Source organism: Rhizophagus irregularis, chromosome 6 (genome assembly GCF_026210795.1).
Source record: "Rhizophagus irregularis chromosome 6, complete sequence".
NCBI classification, from domain to species: Eukaryota; Fungi; Glomeromycota; class Glomeromycetes; order Glomerales; family Glomeraceae; genus Rhizophagus; species Rhizophagus irregularis.
This window is the reverse complement of record NC_089434.1, coordinates 1774113-1800914: the sequence shown is the minus strand read 5'-3', so window position 1 is coordinate 1800914 and position 26802 is coordinate 1774113. Positions and strand designations below refer to the sequence as shown.

The 26802-nt window shown below is 26.9% G+C and overlaps 9 protein-coding genes across 9 annotated transcripts; 3 read left to right on the top strand and 6 right to left on the bottom strand.

Annotated features, from left to right (window-relative positions):
- Positions 1–2892: 2892 nt before the first annotated feature.
- On the top strand, positions 2893–3709 carry OCT59_026138 (uncharacterized protein; the record flags this gene model as incomplete). The annotated part of the gene is made up of 7 exons (XM_066142977.1): positions 2893–2914; positions 2976–3017; positions 3078–3146; positions 3208–3264; positions 3351–3407; positions 3484–3552; positions 3705–3709. The coding sequence occupies 7 exons, from the start codon at positions 2893–2895 to the stop codon at positions 3707–3709; spliced, it is 321 nt and encodes a 106-aa protein (XP_065992542.1).
- Positions 3710–7831: 4122 nt separating this feature from the next.
- OCT59_026137 (uncharacterized protein) lies at positions 7832–8815 on the bottom strand (the record flags this gene model as incomplete). The annotated part of the gene is made up of 6 exons (XM_066142976.1): positions 7832–7951; positions 8039–8103; positions 8180–8242; positions 8340–8396; positions 8454–8484; positions 8804–8815. The coding sequence occupies 5 exons, from the start codon at positions 8813–8815 to the stop codon at positions 8054–8056; spliced, it is 213 nt and encodes a 70-aa protein (XP_065992541.1). The 3' UTR covers positions 7832–7951; positions 8039–8053.
- A 3470-nt stretch (positions 8816–12285) lies between these two features.
- On the bottom strand, positions 12286–12531 carry OCT59_026136 (uncharacterized protein; the record flags this gene model as incomplete). The annotated part of the gene is made up of 1 exon (XM_066142975.1): positions 12286–12531. One exon carries the CDS (start codon positions 12529–12531, stop codon positions 12286–12288), a length of 246 nt encoding a protein of 81 aa, XP_065992540.1.
- A 2597-nt stretch (positions 12532–15128) lies between these two features.
- OCT59_026135 (uncharacterized protein) lies at positions 15129–15798 on the bottom strand (the record flags this gene model as incomplete). Its single annotated transcript, XM_066142974.1, has 4 exons — positions 15129–15283; positions 15363–15577; positions 15658–15685; positions 15768–15798. 4 exons carry the CDS (start codon positions 15796–15798, stop codon positions 15129–15131), a joined length of 429 nt encoding a protein of 142 aa, XP_065992539.1.
- A 290-nt stretch (positions 15799–16088) lies between these two features.
- OCT59_026134 (uncharacterized protein) lies at positions 16089–16857 on the bottom strand (the record flags this gene model as incomplete). The annotated part of the gene is made up of 2 exons (XM_066142973.1): positions 16089–16498; positions 16575–16857. The coding sequence occupies 2 exons, from the start codon at positions 16855–16857 to the stop codon at positions 16089–16091; spliced, it is 693 nt and encodes a 230-aa protein (XP_065992538.1).
- Positions 16858–17587: 730 nt separating this feature from the next.
- Positions 17588–18061, top strand: OCT59_026133 (uncharacterized protein; the record flags this gene model as incomplete). Its single annotated transcript, XM_025330823.2, has 1 exon — positions 17588–18061. The coding sequence occupies one exon, from the start codon at positions 17588–17590 to the stop codon at positions 18059–18061; it is 474 nt and encodes a 157-aa protein (XP_025168221.1).
- Positions 18062–20750: 2689 nt separating this feature from the next.
- On the top strand, positions 20751–21708 carry OCT59_026132 (uncharacterized protein; the record flags this gene model as incomplete). Its single annotated transcript, XM_025332714.2, has 8 exons — positions 20751–20883; positions 20958–20969; positions 21049–21090; positions 21151–21201; positions 21268–21324; positions 21414–21482; positions 21553–21621; positions 21701–21708. 8 exons carry the CDS (start codon positions 20751–20753, stop codon positions 21706–21708), a joined length of 441 nt encoding a protein of 146 aa, XP_025168220.2.
- Positions 21709–24666: 2958 nt separating this feature from the next.
- On the bottom strand, positions 24667–25038 carry OCT59_026131 (uncharacterized protein; the record flags this gene model as incomplete). Its single annotated transcript, XM_066142972.1, has 3 exons — positions 24667–24828; positions 24928–24962; positions 25035–25038. 3 exons carry the CDS (start codon positions 25036–25038, stop codon positions 24667–24669), a joined length of 201 nt encoding a protein of 66 aa, XP_065992537.1.
- A 1126-nt stretch (positions 25039–26164) lies between these two features.
- OCT59_026130 (uncharacterized protein) lies at positions 26165–26410 on the bottom strand (the record flags this gene model as incomplete). The annotated part of the gene is made up of 1 exon (XM_025311802.2): positions 26165–26410. The coding sequence occupies one exon, from the start codon at positions 26408–26410 to the stop codon at positions 26165–26167; it is 246 nt and encodes an 81-aa protein (XP_025168219.2).
- Positions 26411–26802: the final 392 nt, after the last annotated feature.

Here is a 26802-nt window from a genome sequence, read left to right as displayed (position 1 = left end):
CGTTTAAGTTTAATTTTACAGAAATCGTAGAATGCCTGTCATGCAAAAATAAATGAATTAGTTAACGAGTTAATGAACAATTTACTATTAAATCATTATAAATGAAATGCAATCATATGAAATGTGCTTATACTGTCGTACTAGTATACGATTTCCTGTTTCTGAGTTTATTATCCAAAGCGTTAGCGAAGGACTTTCCATTCTACTCATGCAATGTCTGTCCGTCACGCTAGTGTATGGCCAATAAAAATTTATGAAACGATTACAGTAATAACGTAGTAACAAAAACAACAAATTATGCTATGGCCAATGGGATTTTAGAATCAGACGTAACGCTTGTGTAGAAACAAAATATAAATGTTACATATTAATTTTTGCAACGAATTATAAATTATAATAATAAATATCATTGGCTTTTTAAAGTGGTAGTAATAAATATTTTTATTTATAACTGCATCTTTTAACTATACATTTTTTAGCAATACATTATTTTTAACTTTAACAATACATATTTTTTGTGGACAATTTCAATTTTTTGTGATAAGTAATAATTGATCATGATTATAATGCTTCGGATGCTCCAACAGTTTCTGTTTCCTAGTAATTATGTATGAATTATAAAAAAAAGAATTGCAATTTATAATGAAACGAAAAATATTAATTTATTAATAAGTTCAATATAGTTTTGGTTTAAAACAAGCTAAGTTGTTTATAAAAATCAGGCTTATAAGAAATTGAGTTTAATGTTATAATGTTTGTATATTTTACAATAAGACTTGATTTTACTCAAAAAGGTCAGTATGAGGTTCTTAATTTATTTTGTTTGATACTTTTCTTAACTCATTATAGAGTGAGAATTTCAATAAAACTTGATAGTAATGTAGAAATATTATAATCTCAAATAATACGAAAGTATTCATTTATTCTGCTTCATATAATATAATTTATTTTTATTTTATTTACTAATTTTAAAGCTTTTTTTTACAAGAAATTTTTCCATGTATAAAAAAAAAAATTCATGTATCACTATCACCACTACTGTCAATGTTATTTTTAAATTTTTCATCACGCTATCTTCTATTTTTAGTTTTTTTTTTAAAAAAAAATAATTATTTATAGGGATGATCAACAAGCATATCTAAAAATATATTATTTTGTTTATCTTTGAACTTTAATTGTGTAATTGTCACATGACATTATTCTGCTGATCATACTAAAAATTCGAATTTATGGTTACACTATTCGGGAATCTTTTGAAACTTAAATTTCGTTGTCCAAAAATTCTTTTCCCAGTTCATATACTTATTTTTTTTTTTAAATCAATAAAAAAATTTTTCTTTTTAAACTTTTGTAATTAAATTGCATTATGTCTACCATTCGATATGAATTAGTTTATGCAACAGTTAATAGAGCATATTCGTTAATTGATTATAATATTCACACTGATATTCACAAACAACATGAATTTGAAAAACAAACAATTCTTGCTGCTGATAAACTTCTTACAGATGATGAAAAAACTTTTGCAATAAAATATATAACTAAATCTTACGACCGAGATAAAATTCTTCAAAATACGGGAACAAAAAGAATTTGTGAAAATTGCAATCAAGAATGTTTAGCTACATTATATTGTGAATATTGTATTCGAAATTATTTAAAAGGAAAATTTTCACATTGGACATCTGGAAATGATGATATTGATAATTTAATACAGCAATGTCAATTGGAAACAACTAGACCAAATGTGATAATTGAATGGATTTCATATAGTAATTTAGAAAATATTAAATATCTTACAAAAGGAGGATTCTCCGAAATTTATACTGCAGATTGGGTTAATGGATGTTATGAAGAATGGGATTCTAAAAAACAACAATTAAAAAGAATGGGAGGTCATGAAGTAGTACTCAAAAAATTAGAAAATGTTGAAAGTGCAAATCAAAGTTGGTTTGAAGAGGTTTGTATTCTAAATGTATTTATAAAATTAGCCAATTTTTTGTTTTACAATAAAAGTTTTTATATTTACAGGCTAAATCACATTTAACTATAAATAATAAATGGCCAGACATTGTTCGATGTTATGGAATGACACAAAATCCATCAAATGGGAATTATATGCTTGTAATGATGAAATTGGATATGGATTTAAGAAAATATTTACAACAAAATAATGAACGACTCACATGGAAAGAAAGAATTAGAATTACTTTTGAAATTACTAATGCACTATATTGGATTCATAAAGAGAAGGCAATTCATAGAGATTTGCACTCTGGAAATATATTATATTCACAATTTAATGATGGATGGTTTATTAGTGATCTTGGATTTTGTGGACCTGCTGATAAATCATCAAAAAGTATATATGGAAATCTTCCCTATATAGCACCAGAAGTTATTAATGGAAAAGGATATACTTTTAAATCTGATATTTATAGTGTTGCAATACTTATGTGGGAAATTTTATCTGGACAACCACCATTTATTAATTATAATCATGATGATTATAATCTTGCAATGGATATAATTAATGGTATGAGACCAGAAATTATGTTAAATATTCCTTTAGATTATAAAAATTTAATGGTACAATGTTGGGATGCTGATTCATTAAAAAGACCTGATGCTTTATCTCTTCGGAGAAAAATGAGAGAAATTCATCTATCATATCAAAATATGCCAAATGAATTATTTCAATCAAAAGCAAAAAGTAATTTTGAAACAAAAACTAGTACAAATTATACAAGTAGTAGCAGATTATTTACAAGCAAAATTCATCAATTTGAAAATTTACCTGAACCAAAGAATGCAACAGAAGGTATTGTTTATAAGATTTTTTTGTTTATTGATTATAAGATATGACATTACTAATTTCTTTTTTTAATTTAAATGTTTATAGAAGGACAAGAAGGTTAATATTTTTTATTACTATTTCTTAACTATTATAATAATTTTTTAACCATTTTAAATAGCATTTCATAGTAAAACATATGACTTTAGTATTCCTGATAATAGTAAGTATTTATTAAAATTTCATTTGATGAAATATTTATTAACCAAATTTTCATTTTTAGTTGAAGATTTTAATAATTCAAACGATCAAAAGATTAATAAAACATCAAAAATGAATAGTATTTTTAAAGGTAATTTATTTATATATCCAAAAATTTTTGAAATAATAATACAAATTTATCTCAATTATAGCCAGCAGTAAAAGTTTGTCTAAAGTATTTAAAACTTTAAAAATAAATTCCAAGAATGGTAAGTAAAATAAATCTAAATCTTAGTTTATTGTTTATGCAATATTTATTTGATAAATTTTATTTATTTTATTTAAAAAAATATAGAAATTCAAAAAGATTATAAAAAAGAAACAATACAACAAGTGAAAGGACCAGTTATTGGTAAGTAGAATATTTATTATAAATTTTTAATTTTGCAATATTTTAATTAAATAAATACTTTTTTATATTTTTATAGACGATGATGAAATACATAATAATCCAAACCTTCATTCGGAAGAACAAGATGAATTTGAGATTCCTGATGGTTAGTTTCTTAATATTAATATTTTATAAATAATAATATTTTAATTACTAATTGTTGTTTATTTATATGCATTTTTTTTTTGATGGATTTTAAAATTATAATTATAAACAAACAATATTGAATATTTTATTTTGAATTATTTAAACACTAAGGCTAGAGTAGCAAAATATTTTATGCATTCCTTAGTTTGTAATTTAAATAATTTTTTTTTTATATATTATGACTTATTAATAAATTTAAAATCAATATTTTTTACTTGTTAAATTAAAATACAGAGAAAAATAAATAATTAATAATTGAAACTTTTAATGTGAACAATAGGAAATTTCAATTGATATTTTTTTAAAAAATATGAAAATTTATGTAAGATTGCTTTTTATTTGACCTTATCACATGATTAGGAAATTATTTTTTTTTATCAATGATCTTGAAAATAGGCTACTATGATAGACAGAATTTAATTTGAAGTAAAAATACCACGAATAGAACTCCTAATCAACTGAGTTTGATATATCATATATAATTTAATCATGGATATACTATGTTGTTAAGCCAAACGAGTCAATTAATTCTGCTTATTATAAATCCTGATTTATTTTGCTAAACAAGCTTAGAGCAAAGAAGTATTTTTACTTTGAAATGTATTCAATTAAAATTATTAAAGAAAGCTTTGTTTAATTAATAATTTAAAAAAATCTCCAGGCAATACCTAATCATCAATTCCATGATAACCGTTATCATTATTATTCAAAGGCTGTTTCTTTTTTCCTATTTTTGCTATCAAAATATTGTAAGTAAAGGGATTTTTTTGATTTATGCAGCGCTATAATATGATATTTGCAAAATTTATCTGTTGGTACTTTTAAAATTTTTAATCAGATTTTTACGTAGGCCAATAATTTCGTGTTATTATTCATTAAGGGCAAAATATGAATGTTAGTCTTATCCCAACATAGAAAATCGATAAATTGCATTGAAATTTTTAAAATCGATTATTATTGTTAAAACGAATTAAAAAATTTCCGAGATATTATAGATCTAAAATGAGAATAAATTTCATGTATCGCTTACTATACATTTAGTTAGTTTTATTCGTTCTAATGGAAAATTTTAAAAACTCACCCAAATAAATATCCCACATTTAGTCGGTACAAACTGGTAATTATGGTCTACATATCCCGGCCGGGTCATTAAAATCGTACCAATTTTTTTATATATAATAGACCAATAAGAATTGCGTTTAATATCATGTGATAAATTAGCATTGTATTATCTGTATACAAGTATATCTTGAATTTTTGGCTCTTGTAATCGTCACGTTGAAAAATAAAAATACAGTATATCTTGACTAAATAAAACATTACATTCAATATCTGAAAGCTTTCCTTTATCTTTACTGCCCTGTTTCCACCTCAGACGTCTCTTTGAAACGCTAGAACTGCTACTTCAATTACTAAACGTGGATGTTCACTATTTGCTAATCTCATAACATCCAAATTTAATTCAACCGTTATATTTTATAAAAAAATAAATTATTTGATGTAATTCATCGAACACTTAAACAATATTTGTGAAAAAATAATTATAGATAAATTTTATTACATCATGCGCAGCACAAAAATTTTTTTAATATAATTTTAAGTGAGTGACCAGATTGGTAACTAATGTTAAATTTTATTAGCCAAAAAATTTTTTTGACTTAAAAACAGTTGACCGGGTCACACTAAGCCAATTTTAGATAGTATGTAAACCATAAATACCAGTTGTGTCGCCTTAAACTTTACAACTTTGCAGAAAATTTTATTAGAGACGAGATTTTTAAAGCTTTCAGTGCTAACTCTTTTTGGTATTAATCCTACATTTAAACTATTGATCACTTATTCGATACACAATAAGTGTTATATTAAAAAAAAGTTAAAAGAAAAATCTTTTTAATTTCATCCCTTAATTAAATAATGGCGACACCATTAAAATAATGATGTAATATATAAATATATCAGTTTAATATTGTCAAACTGGAAGTATATAAATATAATTTTTTTTAAAATTTTTTAGATGTTCGGAAAATGATTTACTAAAAAAAACAATGTTCAATTGATAATATGAAAAAATAATTGTTAATTACTTTATGTATGAAGTTGAAGTATATAATAATCCAAACCTAAATTATTAATAATACTAAATTCTTTAAATACTAAGTCAAGGTAATTTATACATTTCCTAGTTTGTAATATGAATAATCCTTTTATATAGATTACTTTACTCAGTTTACTGTATATTTAAAAAAAAAATTATTATCTACTTCTCTGGACAGTCTAGTATTGCACAAAATATCGCTTTAAGCGCTCTTTACTTTAAAAGAGACTGATATTTATTCAGTTTTAAGCCAGCTTTTTATTATAAAGTCCTTCCCAACCAAGGTATCACATGAAAATAATATAAAAATTGTTATGGTGCAGATAGAACATGGCCTGAAACTCTATTCTAGAGATTTTTGATCACAAAATATCTATCATCGACAATTACCGGAAATAAACTTGTGATTGGATCATAGTTCTTTTAGTACGTCGGATAAATATACTAATATTTTTACGCTAGATTTAAATGTGGGATAGTTAATTGGGTGAGTTTATACCTTTATTAAAATTTTTATCAAAATCAACTGAAGATATAGCGAGTTAGTAACTTAAAAATTCATTTTTACGTTAGACCTAACAATAATAATCGAAAAATTTTTCAAGTAATCTATGTTAGATTTTTATGATATTCAGCTAAAAAGTTAGTAAAATGATGAATATTATGCTAAGTGATAATATATTTTAAAATGTTATATTATAACTTAGGTACAGTACATCCTCCTACTTACAATAAAGAAATGAACATTCTTTTATTAGCAAAAAGAAATTATTATTCAGTTAGTATTTATGTATGCAAAAATAATAAAAATCTTTAACTCTAAATAATAACAATAACAACTTGTATTTCAACTCAGCTTTTGAATAATATGACATCAGTCATCTTATCATCTTCATTAGGTATCGTCTGAATATTCTTTTTAAAGTTTATAAATCACCTTAATTGAATATATTCCAATATTTCAACTTGTTTATCACTGTAATGATGCAATTTTTATTTGGTTTATTTAATCTCAATCTCAGAAAAGATATCTCCCATGAAATCAAGACATAAGTTTTTCGCAAATAAAACCATCTTATTGTTATTGTTGTTATTTAAAGCTCATGGAAATTTATTGAAATAAAAGTCATTCTAAAAGGGAGGGACAATGATATATGAGTCAACAGAAATTCTTTTTATTGTTATATATTATTAAAAGATTTGTATGAAGTTAACTGAAGTTTTTAAGAAAATTAATTTTTTGAGCATTTCCAGATTTTCAAAGGGTTAGTAAAAAGTTCCTATCGTCCATCTTTAATCATTTCAAAAAGTTGTGTGCATTCGAACAAAAATTTTATATCGTCATATGATTGCACATAGGGTTGCAGACATTAGTTTTTGAGGTAGCTGCTTCTTGCATCAACCCTTTAATTGGCAACCCGGATAAGATCGTCACTATTTTTATAAATTAGGTACTTAATAAAATTACTAATAGTCTGAATCTACTGTACATAGAAATAATTATAAATTCGAAGAATTGATTTTTTGAGCTTATAAGAAAGCACCTTTTATATTTTAAGAAAATCTTTGAAAATTTGTCAAAATACTTAATTGGTATATGTACATATACAGTAAAATAAATAAAATTATATTTTATATTTATGACTTATCTACGAACGCAGCTCAGATTTCAAAATGATAAAAAATCATAATAAATTTCCCCAACATTTACTAATACGTTTATCAGTATAGTGATAGTGCCAATCTTATCCGGATGGCAATTAAGTATTTTTTGTCATTAATACATACGAGGTAGTAAAGTAATAATTTAATTTAATTTTGGCCAAAATAAATGTGAAAATTATTAGCGGTGATCAATGAACAAGCAAGATAGATTTTTAAATATAAAAAAACTCTTATTTGTATTACAGCATATGTTGTATCTTACTGTGATTTGCACTAGTACCCTTAGCATAAAAGCCCTAATTACACAATTTTGCAAAATTTTAATGCTCATATTGACCACTACACGAGATAAACAAATAAACCCATTGCTGAAATTGTGATAATTAGTGTTATTATAGCATAAATCGTAAGTAAAATAAAAACATACTATTTAATGATAATTTAATATGGCAAAAAAAAAAAAAATTATTTAAATTACAAACTAAGAAATTTCTACTACTTTTTATTTTTTCGAAATTGAAATTATTTAAGCACTTAAGATAAATGATATTACTTATAAATCTAATTTATTTAATTTGTAAAATAATTCAATATCCATCTAAATTAAAATAAATGATATAAATAAATGCATTAGTAAATATTAATATAAATAGTTTTATATAATTTTGAAAAAAAATAAACAAACCATTAGGAATTTCAATTATTCTTGTTCTTCTGAATGAAGATTTGGATTATTACATTCATCATCATCTATGAAACAAAAATAATATACAATTAGTTATTGTCTAATAAAAAATTTTTAATAAATAAATAATAGTTTACCTACCATCAATATCACCAGTTTGTGGCTGATATATTGTATCTCTATAATTGTTATTTTGTATATCAACTATTATCAATAAAATAACATTTAATAAGTACTTATTTTTTATAAATAAACAAATAAACTCTAATTTGAGTATTTATTTATTTAATAATTTACTTACCACTTTTTGAATTTATCTGTAAATTTTTAAATACCTTGGACAATCTTTCACTACTAGCTAAAATTAAAATACTAGTTAGTAATTATTTAATATAGGCTGAATATTTGTAATTACCTTTAATAATATTATTTATTCTTTTACTATTCTGATTACTTGATTGACCAAAATCATCAACTAAAAATAGAATAATTATTTACACTAGACCATATAATTAAACATAAACTTAAAAACACTTACTATTTTTTGAAATATTAAAGTCATATAATTTACTATAAAATGCTATTAAATAAACAGATATATTTTTAATTTGTTAATGATTAATTGTTTTTTAATAAGAATAAGTATTAAATTCATATCACCTTCTTGTTCTTCTGTTATTATTTAAATTAAAAAAAAATGATTGAATTAGTAATAATAATAACAGAGAAAATTAAATATAGTTAACAAATATTAATAAATTATACCTTCTGTTGCATTTTTTGGTTCAGGTAAATTTTCAAATTTATAAATTTTACTTGTAAATAATTTGTTGCTTTTGTTTTCATAGTTTATTTTTTTATCTATATTTACATTTAGTTGAGGTAATTCATTTGGGTTATTATGATAATATAACATAATTTCTCTTATTTCTCTTAAAAGCATATTAGTATCAGGCCTTTCTAATGAATTAGCATTCCAACATTGTATCATTAAATTTTTATATTTCAAAGGAATTTCTGATATAATTTTTGGTCTTATACCATTAATAATATTAAGTGCAAGATCATAATCATGTTCATGATTATTAAATGGTGGTTGTCCAGATGAAATTTCCCACAAAAGCATGCCAATACTATAAATATCAGATTTAAAAGTATATTCTTTTCCATTAATAATTTCAGGTGCTATGTAAGGAAGATTTCCATATATACTTGTTGATGGTTTTTCTGCTGGACCACAAAATCCAAGATCACTAATAAACCAATAATTATTAAATTTGGAATATAATAGTATATTTCCAGAATGCAAATCTCTATGAATTGAATTCTCTTTATGAATATAATAAAGTGCATTAATTATTATAAAAGCAATTTTAATTCTTTCTTCCCATATTAGTTGATTATGATTTTGTTGTAAATATTCTCTTAAATTAGCATTTTTCTTTCTCATTACAAGCATATAATTTTCATTTGATGGATTTTGTGTTAAACCAAAACATTGAACAATTGATGGATGTTTATTACTTATAGTTAAATTTGATTTAGCCTGTAAAAAATAATTTTAAATTCAAATTATAATTTAAACATTAAATCCTTTAAAAGTAAATTATTAGTTTATTACAAACCTCTTCAAACCAATTTTGACTTGCATTTTCAATATTTCCTAACTCTTTTAGTATTACATGATGAGTTCCAAATCTTTGTAATTGATGATTCTCAGAATCCAATTCTTCATATCCTCCATTAATCCAAGTTGCTGTATAAATTTCAGAAAATCCACCTTTGGTTAGACATTCAATATTTTGTAAATTATTATATGGAATCCATTCAACTATCATATCTGGCATAAGTGACTCAATTTGACATTTTTGTATTAAATTATCAATATTATTATTTCCAGATGACCAACTTGAAAATTTTGTTTTTAAATAATTTTGGACACAATATTCACAATATGATATAGCCAAACATTTTTGGTTACAAGTTTCACAAATTCTTCTTGTCCCTTCATTACGAACAATTTTTTCTCGATTACAATCTTTATTAAATGAACTTATTGCTTCAATTTTTTCATCATTTGTAAGAGAATTATCAGCAAGAATCGTTTGTTTTACAAATTCAAATTGTTTGTGTACACTATCGTAATTATTATAATCAATTAATGTAATTGCTTTATTGATTGTTGCATGAATTAATCCCTCTCGAATAGTAGACATAATATTATAAAATTTTAATTTGTTAAAAAGAGAATATCTACTATATTTATCAACTCTAAACAATAAATTGGTATAATAAACAAATAGAAACAAAAAACAAGTCTTTACGCCCTTTTAAAACTATACATTCAAATTTAGCATGATTTACTATTGTATAATGTTACACCATATAAAGTTGTAATCTTATTTATTATAAACTCATTAAATTAGTATACATTTATGGTTAGAACTTAGAAGCGTATTACCTAAATGCCAAATGTAATTTTTCTTGTACTTTTTGTACAAAAAAAAAATTTGTTACTATGTCACGGCATTATACAATAAAAAAAAGTATTTTTTTTTCTTCTATGATTAATATTTTTTTTTAAAAAAAATAAACCTAAAAATAAAAAAAAATTCAAAGAAATTAATGGGCTAAAAAATAATTAAATTATCATATCAAGTAATAGCTTTGCTTGAATTGATTCAAAATAATAAATCGCTTTGTTTTGTTTTTTAAAAAAAAGCAAATATATAGATAAAAAAAAAGCAAATAAATAGATAAAAAAAAAGCAAATAAATAGATAAATAAATAAAAAGTAAATAAATAGATAAATAATAAAAAGTAAATAAATTAATCAATGAATAATTGAAAACACAACAAACTTTTAATATATTTAAAATGCTGCAGTCAGCTGGACAATAATTTTCATAGGAATTTTGTCTACACGTAATGAACGATCAATGTCAAAATCATCAAGAAATTGGATTAGTGTAATAATAATGCGTCTATCTTATCAATAATGTTGAACTTTCACAAAAATGATATTAGAAACACGCTGCATGAATAACTTAAACAACAAAAGAGGAAAAAGTACATTATAGTAATATTATAAATAAATAAACGCGAACGTAATATATCATTACGTAACAGCAAATCATCTTTTTAATAAAGTTAAAAAAAGAAATCAAATAAATAAGTGAATAAAATAAATAAATTAATCAACGAATAATTGAAAAAAACAACAAACTTTTAATGTTGAAGATTATAAATTTCTTAGTATTGCGCCTAGAATCTTATTAAACTTTCATAAAAATGATATTGGCAATATGCTGCATGAATAAATTGAACAACAAAAGTGGAAAAAATACATTATGATATTATAAAATTGGGTAAATAAATGAACGCGAGCTCAATATATCCTTATTCATCTTTATAGTTACATATATAATAAATTAATAATATTACTTGAAAATTTAAAACTTTAAACTTTTTTTTTTAGCTTTTAATATATGACTTACGTCATTTACGTTAACGTTAAAAGATTTTAAACCACGTAATGTTAAACACTATTAAAAGTTATAACGACGATTATAAAAAAATTCTATTAATATATATAATAAATATATATTCCATATTTCTAAAATAGATACCTAACATCATGTGATAAGATCGAATGATAAATATATGATAAATATATCTGCATTGCACTTTATGAATTAAACACACGAATGAAGGAGGAATTCGCGCAGTTATTGAATTAACAATAGTGGACCTTTAATTAACATGATAAAAAATTATAACAAATAATTGGTTTAATTATCTTAAGGTAAAATACAACGAAGATTAAATAATTCGTAGGATGGTATCTTTAAAGTAAGGTCTACGAAAATATATATTATTGGGCAAACTCATGCATAATACATAAAGTTTTATTGTTGCAAATGTTGCAAATGTTGCAAATATAAATATAAATAAAAAATAAAAAATATTACAGTTACGTACTGCGGACAAATAAATAAAATTGTAAAGTTAGTCAATTAAGTGTTTGGGAAGATAAGAATAAAGGAAGATTTTGAAAGTCTGAACAAAAGCTTAATAACTTGTAATAACACCCCAACAAGCACATACGAAATTAAAATAAATAATATCGATAATTTTTAGTGCCTTCTATCTATTCTTGAGTTTTTTTGTCGCCGTAATAGATTTTCTTTGCGATGAACTTCTGTTTCGTTTTACCGGTGTGATCTTATTTTGATAACATATTTCTTTCATTTCTTAAATAAAGCTTTTGCTTTCTGACGTAAGATTAAGAGTTTCGGTTTATTTCCTTTGCGTTTAATTTTCTGTTTTATAGTTCTATAATATTTCCTCAAGTTATAAGTTCTTTGTTGTTTGTCTCCTTGATTTTCTATTTGGTTTAATACTTCTTCGAATTCTTCTGTTGCATTGCTTATAACGCTTCCTATTGTTGCTATTGTTTCATTAGAGAGATTATTTAGTCGATACATATTCATATTCGTCTGTTCTTTTTTTTGTAGTTTGTCATTTTTGCTATTGTTTATATAGGCGAAAAATGTACTTTGTAACAAATGATAATGCAATGGAAGTTACATGAACTTTGTCAGCGGATTGCTAATATAACCTTTTGGGGCTTCGTATTCACTATCTTAGATAGTATAGAAAAATTACCCCTGTTATACGGCAGGTAAATTTAACTAATGTTATACTAAAGATATACTACTGTACGACAAATTACTCATACCAATAGTCGCACCATTTTTTTTGTTTCATGATTTTACACAGTCTCTAAAGCGGATTGTATTCATATAGTACAGTAAACTTACCCGATCGGCCGACCCTATGCCGATCATAATACAGTCACGGGATTCTCCAGTCACATGAAATCATTCACATGTTTCTTACACATTATGTATGACGTTTCTAATCATTCTTATACTAATGTAAAGTGTAAACGATTATCTGAAAGAAAAGATTAAATTTAATAAGGTTAATGGATTATTTCATAACTTACTAAATTTAAAAAAGAATATAAAGATTTATTAAATAGACAAAATATTACTTTATTATTTTAATGTTATTTTTCAAATCTGGATTAAAAATGACAACAAAATTAGTATTAAAAATTTTGCCCATCTTTTCTTTACCTTTCTTCTCTTACCCTATCCCCCTGTCGTGATTGATGTTTCTCAGTGTTTGGTGATCAGTCTTCTAAAGACTTGTTTAGGACAGCAATGATCTTTTTATTATTGTTTTTCTTAAAGAAAAAAAATTTCATGATAGTTACATATCGCAAAATTCTGTTCAATCTGGAATTAATATACATTTGCTTTACATGGAGTATTTATCCTTTCAGTCATTTTTATAAGTATTCTGGATTTTGTATAAGAATTCAGCGAGTATGCAGACGTTACAATATTTGTAGATTTTATATCACATGCCAATTACAGTTTTTTTCATCATAAAAAATTCAGTTACGTAATTATGTCACGCCTTCACTTTGTTTTAATAAAGTATATTAAGTATTCTGGGAACAGAATTTTTTTTTTAATATTTTTCCGTAGAGATTATATAAAAATTTTTGGTTGGTAAAAACTTATTTCACTTCTTATCTGCCACACTAACAATTGCACCCCTTTTTGTGTGCCAAAAAAAATCACGTGTTTTTCCTGACGGGCCGTCGGGCCATAAGCGAAATTTGTCAAGAAAATTTTTTATTAAAATATGCGAAAAAATAGATACAAGATCGTAGTACTAGACTACTAGTGTCCTATATAATTATTTTTTCTTGATTATCTCTTCTACACGGCGCTTCTTATTTGCGGGTTCTTCACTATCCGATACCCTATCTTTTAACACGGCAAACACTATAATTTCAAAAACCCTCTTCACATTCTTGCGTGATTTTTGATGGCGTCTTCCGTTAGTAAGATTCGATACTCAGTCTTACTTGTACAGTAGATACCTTCGGTACTATGTAGGATGAAATACCAGTCCGTGGCTAAGAAATTGTGAACCGAGTTAGTGAAAATAGTGATGCAAAGCAAAAAAAAAGATTGCTAGAGACATTTTCTCACCTGTTGAAAAATGCGCAGTAGGATATCGGAAACATGTGTCCGTTAAACGATCACTACTAAACTGATGTGTTATGCTATTTTAACGAGTGTACGCCCTTCTTTCGATTATAGATCTCAGGAAAAAAATTGTTCATAACCTTCTCACTAATGATGATTTTAAAAAAAAAATTTATTGCATCACAGAAATACAGAAAAACATGACAGAAACAAAATGTTTGTTTGGGTCAATTTCACAATAGTTATACAAATTCATAATGCTTTATCTGCTTTTTCATGTATTTCATTCTTGAATCAAACTTCTGATATAGTCGTTATCTTGTACTTAGTGCTATCGTATCCATCATAGAACAGATAGACAACTCGAAGGAATTCTGGATCCTAGCAACTTTTGTGTAGAAGGGAGAGTGATATTATCATCCTTATTATTAAACTGTTCTTTTTTTAATAAACTTCCTCCATTTTCAGGATACTTTCTCTCGTCAGCATGTTTCCTCACGACAATTCTTCAGCAGATGGCGATTTTACTGCTCAAGCATATAACAATTCTTGATTTCTCTCCCTATCATTACTATCTTTTGTAATTCCGTTGAACATTCCGTAACTATAATAAACTTCCTCCATTTTCAGGATACTTTCTCTCGTCAGCATGTTTCCTCACGACAATTCTTCAGCAGATGGCGATTTTACTGCATCGCTCAAGCATATAACAATTCTTGATTTCTCTCCCTATCATTACTATCTTTTGTAATTCCATTGAACATTCCGTAACTATAATAAACTTCCTCCATTTTCAGGATACTTTCTCTCGTCAGCATGTTTCCTCACGACAATTCTTCAGCAGATGGCGATTTTACTGCATCGCTCAAGCATATAACAATTCTTGTTTTCTCTCCCTATCATTACTATCTTTTGTAATTCCGTTGAACATTTCGTAACTATCAGGATTATAGCGAATAAAGAGAGTAGGGATGCCAAGTGCTTGCGCAATATCCCACAGAATAAGTATACAGGTAAAATTAGACCCGTATGCCGTAAATAGCTTCTCTGAAGTATATAAGTGTGGAAGTAAATTCAGGCGCGTACGTCGTATATACCTCGGATAAGCTTGCCTCTCCAATTTTTGTAGCATTGTTAAGGGCAAGTTTACTTAGAATGATAAAAGCGGGTTGTGCTACAACATGATGTTATGATGAACGATTTCTTCATTAATTTTATTATGAAATTCATCCGTCACATTCTTTTTACCTCACAGTTATATTCCCCTTTCTTGTGTTGATACTCATCTACTTCCAGTACAACTTTATGTGTGTCTGCATCAATGACAAAGTCTGAACGCTTTTTTGAACACACACAATCTTCTACAATGGAATCGTATGCTTCGTATAGAATATTGTTCACGTCTAAAATATATTTCACTCGAAGTTGCTTTGCCAAACGTGCTCTTGCTTTCGCTTTAGTATAAGTGCTACAATCAGCGCACTTTTGATCCTGTAAAAGGATATCAAGTAATCCACAATTAGAACATATTTTTTGGACTAGATCAACCATATTATCTGTGGAGTGTTTTTCGCACCTAATTGGGTTAGAAAGTCCGTGAGTAGCAGGCTTTTTACAATCTGAGATCATGCATAAACGTGAAGATTGTGCTATCATACCTTTATCTTTATGTGTGAAGCATCGTGACATTTTATAACATATAGTGCTCTTTTTTGACAATTAATATTATTACACTTCGGGCCAACAGCATTAACCATTTCAGGGTTTCGGTGGGCTTCGCAAAAACGTGCACTTTTTTCTCCAAAAGATTAAAAGTCGGTATGGTCATACAACAAGCTTTTTCACACCGCCGATTTACTACGTCAACCATACCAGCTGTTTTGTGTCTAGCGCAGTATTGGCCTTGTGCTTTCCCAGGACATTAAAGTAAGGACGAGTATAACAATCTGAGTGTGCGCGCTTTCTGCTTGCAATAATAATCATGCCATCCTGCTTATGCTGACCACAGAAAGTTTGTGATGACCCTCTACAGCAAAGAGCGCCTTTTTTTGACAACCCGAATATTTACAAATTTTAGTTTGGATATCAATCATTTCTGGTTTTTTGTGTTTAGCGCGTTTAGCGCAGAATTTGCCCTTATCTAAGCCAACAACATTAAAAACCGCGCGTGTAGTACATCCAGGTTCTAAGCATTTTCTGACCCTTAAGTGAATCATTCCATCTTTCATATGAGTGACGCATGAAGTTGCTTTTGAGCTAGAGAAACCTAAATGAGGAAACTTATAACAGCCATCTTCTTGACACTGTGTCTTCACGTTAACATGACCAATTGGCTTATGCGTAGCACAATAACGTGGAGCTTTTGAATCTTTTGGGCCAAACGAAGCTCCTTTTTAACAATAAAATTGTTGACAGAGTTGTGGCATTTTTATGTTAAACTAGAGGTGTCTAATTATAGAATATACTGTAAATTAAATCACGACCGGAACTTTCAGCACCTGTTACTGTCATCTGAGGTAAGATAAGCAAATCTTTAAGAAGACTGACAGCTGTGTAAAGAATTGTTGAAATATATTCACAGCGCATAACCTCATTTCTGTCAACAACTGGACCCATATTTTTTATTCTGCGAAGAATGTCGTCAAATAGGCTCTCCTCAGGATAAATTTGACAGAGAAAGTCATTATGATTGATTGGCCCTAACTTCTTTAACTTCTTTCTTACTTCTTCTTCAATAATCAGAGACATGTTTATCCTTAGAAATCTCAATCACGAAAATTACGTTTTTATTTCCTGCATTACGATAACGGAAGTTAAGACTTATAATTCATTATCTACACTGGAAGACATCTTGATTTCCTAAATACAAGGCCACAGTGAGAAACTTTCATTCTCATCAAGCGTAACCTCTGGTATATACATACCTTATTTTACGTTATTTTTTTGGGAATATTTTTGCGGGAAGGTTGGCTGAACTTCCACGAGTTCTTTCATGCTTTATATCTTGCTGGGGAAAAGTTAAGGAGATAAGAAAAGTGATTAGCATTGTCGTATGATGCCAAGAGCTCTATGAAAGCACATGTATATGGAATCTTCATACCTTTTCACATGGAGATCTACCCGCAAGACTCAAAGTTGGCTAATTCGTGTAGATCTTGAAATTGCGAGTCCCTTAGCTCTTCATAACATATGCTTTTGTCGTCAATATTTACTTTTACGGTAGGTCCTGTATTGCGTGTAGACTTTCTTTTACATTTTTCTCATGTTTGTGTGGGAAAAAAATAGAGGTAGTTAGCATATATATTTTCTTTGAAAATTATTATGTCGCACAGACCCTATCCGGTGATCAATCTATTTTGTCGCACAGGAGTACATGCATGTGGTTCAGTTCAGCAATAAATCTTCCGAGCTGATGATCACAGCTCCGGAATAGCATATCAATTTGAAATCTAAGTATAGAACTTACATGTTTTAAAATATGAATCGATTAGAAAGACGTATTCTTCTCATTTATCCAAGCGACTTGGATGGATTTGCAGGAGAAATGTATATTTATGAAGATCCTCTCAAAATATTAGCTGATGGCGCATACCATAAAAACTATGAGAAAAATATATTAGGCTCCGGAGTAATAATTTCTCAATTCATTCAGAATCGGTATTTACTGATAACGGAGGCTGGGTATCCCTTTGGATTAATTATGATTGTAGACATTGTGAATAAAGATGTTTTAGATTTAACGAAAGATACAATTGTCTCGATTTTATTAGAAGAAAAATTTTCTGAACCTAGCATTATCCTGACGTTGATCTTCATAAACATAAGAATAAGTCCAATAAAAATTACCAATGATCATGCAAACACCTGGTTCTTCGAACCCCTCTGGCTCGGCCCACTTCAAACCATCAATCGCTTAACCTTTCTCGGTCGTGCCTTCCTTCGTTGCTTATGAGGGATAGCCTTTTTTTCTCTTACCACGATTGTCTCAACTGAATCAAAATCTTCGGATGAGTCTGTCTCAAATGAATAGGAGGAATCTTTATTCCCCTCGGACCTTTTCACTAATTAATGAGGGAACTATTTCATGTAAGTCAACCACAGTTTCTCTATCTACACATTCGTCCAGATCTTCTAAATCAGTCTATCAGAAAACTAATTATCTAATAATCCTGAATATTTTCAGGTATAAAGAATGAAACCTTATTATTAAAAGTGTGTGTATATATACATATAACATAAGCAAAATCGGTCATTTTCGAAAATATAATATTTGCAACGATGATAGTATTATCGACAACGCAGATAAATTCTTAAATAAATCATTCTGTTCAGGATTAAGCCAACATTATCCGATACAGAGGCTTGCGCCGGACTGAATTGAGTGATTGACATAAAACTTAATATTTACATATATATTTTAATCCTGACTTCTAATCTGTCATGTACAGTATGTTACGAAATATTCATTATCTTGATAATTGATAAATAATAAAATGTATAAAAATAACGATAATTGATAATAAATAATAAAATCCACTCGACCATATTTTCAGCAATGCAATGAAATTGGCTTTTACTTTTCCTTTTTAATAAAGTTATTTACAATGCATGCAAGATATAAACAATAAAAAAAGTTATTATTGTTGTCTGTTTCTTTATTCAATGTTATAAAGAAATTTGCGTAAACAAACAAAAGAAAAAGTTTACCAATCATAATCAACATAATTAATTCACAAAGATGTAGTACGACAAATAAGTAACACGTAAATTACTTAAAGTTTTATTATTGAATGAAATTTGTTCAAAATTAGATCTCCATTTTAAAATATTTAAAGAAATAAATTAAATGTATTACAAGAATACAAGGAGTAGTAAATAAATTGCTAAAGAAAGAAATTGGTGAAAGTCTGATCCTAGATCGTGGGAATTTACTGCGGAATAGAATATAAATTGATTAAAAACCCCGTATTTTACACGGATATTCCGGTTGCTAAGCTATTTGAGTGTCCTTAAAATAGATAATAACCTAGACCTCAATTGAACTATCACGGGAAAGATACTTAAAAAAATTATTTATACATAGGGTCTAGGATAATAACCTTGAACCCAGAGTAAAGTAGAATAAGTTCGTCCAAACTATTATCCGAAGTCACGTGATTTATAAAATTTAGGGCCGGCACTGTAAAGGAATTTTTTTTTAATTATCCGTTTTATCCGGATTAACACAAAATCGGATATTCTACTGAACGGACTCTAAAATTTCGCTCATTTTTTACCGTATATCAATTTAATAATATTAATTGAATTTGTAATTGAAAAATTTTTCATTATGTCCAATATTCGATATGAATTAGTTTATACAGCGGGTATGAAAGCATTTACGTCAACTGATTATAATATTCACAATGACATACACAAACAATATAAATTTTATGAACAAACACTTTTATCTGATAAATCTCTTACGGAAGATGAAAAAACTGAAGCGATAAAAATATTATATAAATTTTATGATCGAGATAAAATTATATATAATTCAGGAACAAAAAGAATATGTGAAAATTGTAATCAAGAATGTTTGGCTACATCATATTGTGAATATTGTGTTCGAAATTATTTAAAAAAAAAATTTTCAAATTGGACATCTGAAAATAATGATATTGATAATTTAATACAAAAATGTCAAATGGAAACTTTCATACCAAGTAAAATAATTGAATGGATTCCATATAATAATTTAAAAGATATTAAATATCTTACAAAAGGTGGATTCTCCGAAATTTATACTGCAATTTGGATTGATGGAAAATATGAAGAATGGGATTCTAAAAAACAACAATTAATAAGATTTGGAACTCATAAGGTTATACTTAAGAGATTAGAAAATGTTAAATGTGCAAATCGAAATTGGTTTGAAGAGGTACGTTATCTAAATTTGTTTATTTAAAATTCATTATATTTTTATTAATTAAAAAAAATTTTAAATCCCTATATAGGCTAAATCACACTTAACTATAAGCAATAAATGGGAAGATATTGTTCGATGTTACGGTTTAACACAAGATCTATTAAATGGAAATTATATGCTTGTAATGAGAAAAATGGATTTTGATTTGAGAAAATATTTACAACAAAATCACAATCAGCTTACATGGAAAGAAAGGATTAAAATTATTTATGAAATAATTAATGCAATTTATAAAATTTTTAAAGAAAATGCAATTCATAGAGATTTACATTCTGGAAATATATTATATTCACAATTCAATGATTATTGGTATATTAGTGATCTTGGATTCTGTGGACCCGCCGATAAATCGTCAAAGAGTATATATGGGAATCTTCCTTATATAGCACCTGAAATAATCGCTGGAAACGAATATACTTTTGCATCTGATATATATAGTATTGCAATGCTTATGTGGGAAATTTCATCCGGACAACCACCATTTATAGATCATGAACATGATTATAACCTTGCAATGAAGATTATTAACGGTATGAGACCAAAAATTGTATCAGCAACTCCTTTAGAATATAAGATATTAATGAAACAATGTTGGAATGCCGATCCATTAAAAAGACCTAATATAAAGACGCTCAAGAAGCAGATAAGAGAAATTCATTTATCATTTCAAAATATGCAAAATGAATTATTACAACCAAAGATAAATAAAATTAATGGTTTAGAAACAAATTATATAAATGATAGGTCGTCTTCAAGTGGTATTTATAAATTTGAAAATTTGCCTGAACCAAGGAATGCAACAGAAGGTATAGTTATTTTCTTATTATTAATAAATTTATTATTATTTAACATCTTAATTTTTTACTATTTATAATAATAGAAGAACAAGAAGGTATGTAATGATAATTTTTATTTAAAGTTCGTCAGATTTTATTAATATAAATAATTTTAAAATCATATTATGCAAATAGGATATTATAGTAAATCATATGATTTTACTATTCCTGATAATAGTAAGTAATTATTTATATGTATAAAATTATTGTATTACGACTTACTTACGCTTACTTTAGTTGATGATTTTGATAAATTGAATACTCAAAATGGTGATATTTCTATTAAAGGTAATTAATTTTTATTTATGCATTAAATTATGATATAATCATTAATTTGTATGTTAATAATTTCAGTTAATAGCAAAAGATTATCCCAAATATTTGAAACGTCACAAGTAAATCTAAATTATGGTAAGTACAATCATATATTCATCTAAAATATTTAATAATGATAATATTATTATTTCATTAATATTCAATGATTTTTATTTAAATACAAGATGTACGAGATTATTATAAAAAAGAAGCAATACGACAGCAAATGAAAGGAACGATGATTAATATTAATGGTATGTGAAAAATATTTATCAAAATTTAATTAATTTGTATTATTTGTAAATTAAAGAATATATTTTATAGATGAGAATGAAATACATAATAATCCAAACCTTCATTCGGAAGAACAAAATAAATTGGAAATTCCTTATGGTTAGTATAATCATTATTTTTAAATAATATAAAAAAAAAATATACTCTTTATTAATTTGTATTCACTCATTTTTTTTAGAATTATGATAAATTGTATCATAAATTGACTTATTAATATAAATAGTTTTTATTAATTACTTAAATCTTTATCTTGAGTTGTAACCTTCCTTTAAGTCAGGTTAAGTTTTAACATACAAAATTGAATTATAATTTACGTTTACTCAGAAACTTTGGCCTTATTAATATCAGAAAACCGTCCTGATATTATCCATTCGGATTTTAGGCTGTTTTTCTTAGTATATTATGATGTATTTATCTCTAACTGTATTCTGGCTATATTTGCCTGGAATTTATTAATAATTTTAGAAAAGTGGGATAACATATTTAGTTACTTAATGTATTATTTTTACAACCAATTGTTAATAAATATATTGTTTATTTCATTTTATTTGTTAAACATACAGTTTAATATTTTATACAAGATAAAAAAGTCTATTGTTTTTTTGTTATGTGTCAATAAATTTATAAACACAAACTAGAATATTGAACTAACAATTTTATAATGCAAAATTCACCATTGATTGACGAATTGGGCCAAGGTCAAATCACACTAAATTTGGTTTAGTCTCGTCAGATATCAGATATTACTTTGTTGAAATTTCTATATTTCTACTTAATAAAATGTTCTTGTTAAGAATATTTTTACAGAATTTGTTTATGTCATGATAATTTCATAAAGTTCACAATTACCAATAGTTCTTGCAAAGAATATAAGGCTTCTTTCATTATACTATACAATTTACCATAATTGGATAAAATAATCTTTTATGACTTTATATTTTAGTTATTTTTAGTTTCCATCAGGAAATTTGTTAGTTTGTAATCTTGTGTTCTTACAAAAATCCATGTAACCTTATGTAAACTTACATGTGGAAAATGAGTCAAGAAAAATTTCTGACTTGAAAAGTACCCAAGTTATATAACTCGAGTTGATACTTGAGTCTTCAACTTGAATTTTGACTCGTGGGTGCAATGAAATATTTTATATCTAATGTAATATCAAATGATTGTGGATTTATCATTGATCAGCTGATTCAGTTCATGTGATGATCATTCAACGGTCGCACAGTAACGATTCAGCTGCGGAATTATTATTGAAAAGTGATCATGTGGACAGATCCAATTTAACAATCAAATTAACAAAGTAAATTTTTTTTTTAATTAGAAAAATAAAAATAAAAAGATTGATTTTTTATTAATAAAAATAGAACCGATAACCATTCTATATAATGTTGATATATAATTATGATTACAATTAATAAAACAAAAAATAATTCAATTTTCTTTTTTTTAACGAAAAGTACGAAAGTAATATGATTTTTTAATATTAGTAAATACAACTGACATTACTACACTTTTGAAGTCATATTTTCATTTAATCTACAAAAGATTATTTCATAATAATAATATCACCTGGTTAAAATTTTAAATCTATAAACACATTCTTAGTTTACACATGTAAAGGAAATAGCATCATATATCGTACAAATTGGGTTCAAATAAGTGTATTCTCAATATAGTACCAGAAAATATTTTTTAATGAGTTAGTAAATATTCATATTTTTAAATACTTATATTATTCATTTAATAAAATGATTTAATTTAAAATCCTTGTTCCTTTATTATATCTTTTCAAATTTTTTCGTTTCACTTATTCACTTATTCACTTTATACATCATTTGAATCAGCCATGATTAATAATCCTACAGATACATTATGGATTTTTGTGTATATTTAATCAAAGAATTTAAGGCTTTAATTATTACCATATCTATTTATGCTACAAGTTGGTATATTCAAGAATATGTTTTAACTAGTTTAATGAACGTTTATTTTGAAAGAAGAAAAAGAATGATATACAGTGTTCAAATCTGAATTATTGAAAATTTTTTCATGGAATATATTTCATTTTTTTTTAACGTTTACGAAATATTTTTTTTTCTTATATGAATAGAGTTATTACATACCGACAGCTTAAATTCTAAAATAAAGAATAAATATATTTTAGTCGTATCTTCCATTGTTTATATGTTTTTTACACTAATACAATTATGTCTGTGTACTTTATTATCTTATATACGTACTATATAGCTTCATACGCTCATATACATTTATACACAAAAATTTTCCCAAATCCAATTAATTATAAAGATATCATGAATGTAAAAAACTTATTATCTCTTTTTCATTTAAATAAAAAGCTACATATTTAACAAAATAACATAATATTACTAAGTCGATATTAAATGTAACATCAAACAGAATGAGAAACGAAAAAGAAAGAATAGTTACATCTATAATTAAAAGGAAAAAAGAAAACAACAAGAATAAAAAGAAAAAAAACTAAAAATAAAACTAAAAAGAGAAGAAAAAATGAAGAGTTCTATTTGTCTATGGAAGTAAAAATCTATATCCCAGTTTACATCTTCAACTGCCCTTCAAAATTACCCTGATTAATAGCCATAATTGCATAAGAAGTAAGAATTTCACCTGGCGCCAACGTTAAGACACCTATTTTAAAGAAAAAATGAATTGATACATGCCCTACAAAATTTACAAAATTTTTTAGTCACTATCACCTCATACCATATGAGGTTTACCACCCTGTTAATTATGCCTAAGCAGGGAACCCCAGGACACCCATGTGACCATCATAGGATCTATGGTAAATGGACTCATATAGTATTCAATAACAATTACTAAGTAAGTGACATGGCATAGGAGATATGTGTCATTTCCAACGGGAACCTGGCCTTCCCTTCCATATGGATCAGCTTGGGGATCACCTATATGGCATCATTGTAGCTATGCCTTCGTGCACAAAAGCAGATAGCTACTAGCCTGTAGCAAATGGTACGTACTACGAGCACATAAACCCCTATGTCAATTATAACAGTTCACCATCCGGAAGACTTTCAGTGAACCCTGCAGTGTTACACCTACACATACGTCCATCCGGTGAACTATTATAATTATACTTACCACTTAATGATATGACCTAGCTTCGTTTAGTGTCAGCTTGTCCACTATTGAAGGAGCTCTAGTAGTAGAAGAAACGGAACCAGAAGCTGGAGCGTGAATAGAGGCTTCAAGAGAAGAGTTTTCCAGAGCGGTAAGTTCAGCGGTATTTTTAGTATTCATTACTTCCTATACAAGCTCTATTGAGAAGTGAAAACAAGTGAATATTCGCGATGCATAACCAAAGGAAGAATGATAACAGTAATAAAATTGCAGTATCGTAAATACAGTAGGTACTAAATTTGGCAAGAACCACAAAACGTCTAAACTGACAGGAGTAGTTAGAATGGTTTTTCACTTACAAACAAGTTTTAATAGCTAATGAAAGACATTACCCATATGTTGTCCAAAGGCAGTAAATACAGTTCTTGATGTTGATATATCTTTTTTTTCCGTCTTAGTAGTTAGTATTTACTTGCGCGTGAAAAGAAATTACTTGCGCGTGAAAAGAAATTACTTGCGCGTGAAAAGAAATTACTTGCGCGTGAAAAGAAATTACTTGCGCGTGGAAAAAATTACTTGCGCGTGAAAAAAAGGTATTTACTTGCGCGTGAAAAAAAAGATATTTACTTGCGCGTGAAAAAAGGTATTTCTCTTGCGCGTGAAAAAAAGATATTTACTTACGCGTGAAAAAAAAGATATTTACTTGCGCGTGAAAAAAAAGATATTTACTTGCGCGTGAAAAAAAAGATATTTACTTGCGCGTGAAAAAAAGGTATTTCTTTTGTACTTACGCGTGAAAAAAGAAGGTATTTATTTGCGTGTGAAAAAAGGTATTTGTTAGATATTCATTTGAAAAGAAAGTATTTATAAAAAAAGTATTTAGTTGTGTTTGAAGGAGGAATGAAAGAGATGGAGGAGAGATATGTATTAAAAAAAAGAAAAGAACTGTATAAATATTATTTTTTTGTTGTACAATGATCATAGAAAAAGTATAAATGATATCAATATCTGCAATCAATTAAATCAATTACTCAACAGTATCAATACGTATGGTTATATTATGGCTTTTAATTACCTAATCATGACGTATTTTGTTTTTTTTTTATTAAAACTTGTAACGTATCTTTTATTAGGATAAAATTGCATCCATAAAATATAGATACCTAGAAACGCCCGTGCAAAACCGAAACGCCTCTATAACAAGAGTATATCTATCTTAATGAAGAACAAAACAAAAAAAAAATATAATAAATATAAAAGAAAATCAAACCCGTTCCTAATCCTTGAAAAAAGAAAAACAAAATGAGTGAAAATTTATAATAAATACTGAAGCTTAGCGCTATAAAAATAGATGAGTCCCAACGGCCCCACGCCCAGTAAACAATTATTCAATCTTTTAAAGTTAATAAACTAAACTATTAAATTACATTTATTCTAAAATTTATTATCGGTAATATTTTTTACGTGAAATCACGTGACTTCGATTAACAAATGTAATTTTCTCTTGTTGGTCGTGCCCTTCTTAATCTTCACGTTGCTTCTTCTTCCCATCCTTCTCATCATCTTCTTTCTTCCTTGTAATCTCAACAGCTAATGGTGAAGCTGGTTTTGGCCATTTCTCTCCAGTCTCTTTTTCATCTGTCCATCGGTGCTCCTCCTTTAGTTTATTTGTGAAATCATTGAGCTTCGTATATTCCTGCAAAATCTTGTTTTGCTCCGCGTGACTGATGATTCTATTACCCAAAAGAAGGAAATTATTTGTTTGCATCGCCCAATCTTTAAATTTAGGTAATACATCTCCAACGGCGAAACGTTCTCTTTGAGTTGACGGTGCACTTCCCTCTGATTGAGTTGATGGAGTAGCCCCTGCACTTCCTGATATCCGATGGTTGTTTAGCGCTTCCAGCAGTACTCAGACTTCCCTCCTGTTAGTATAGTAAAACTTGGAAATGGATGTTGAGTATATTTTTTTCATTATTAGGTGTAAAAATGATTTATTTAGGTTAAAATTTTTGGTACATTTATTGCAGTCTTTTTGCAGTGGAAAAAAGAAAGTAGTACAATGAACTAATTAAGAATGTAACACAATTGCGATAAAATCACGTGACTCGGGCAATCTGTTTTGGTCGATAATCGAAAATAATACATATCACATTATGA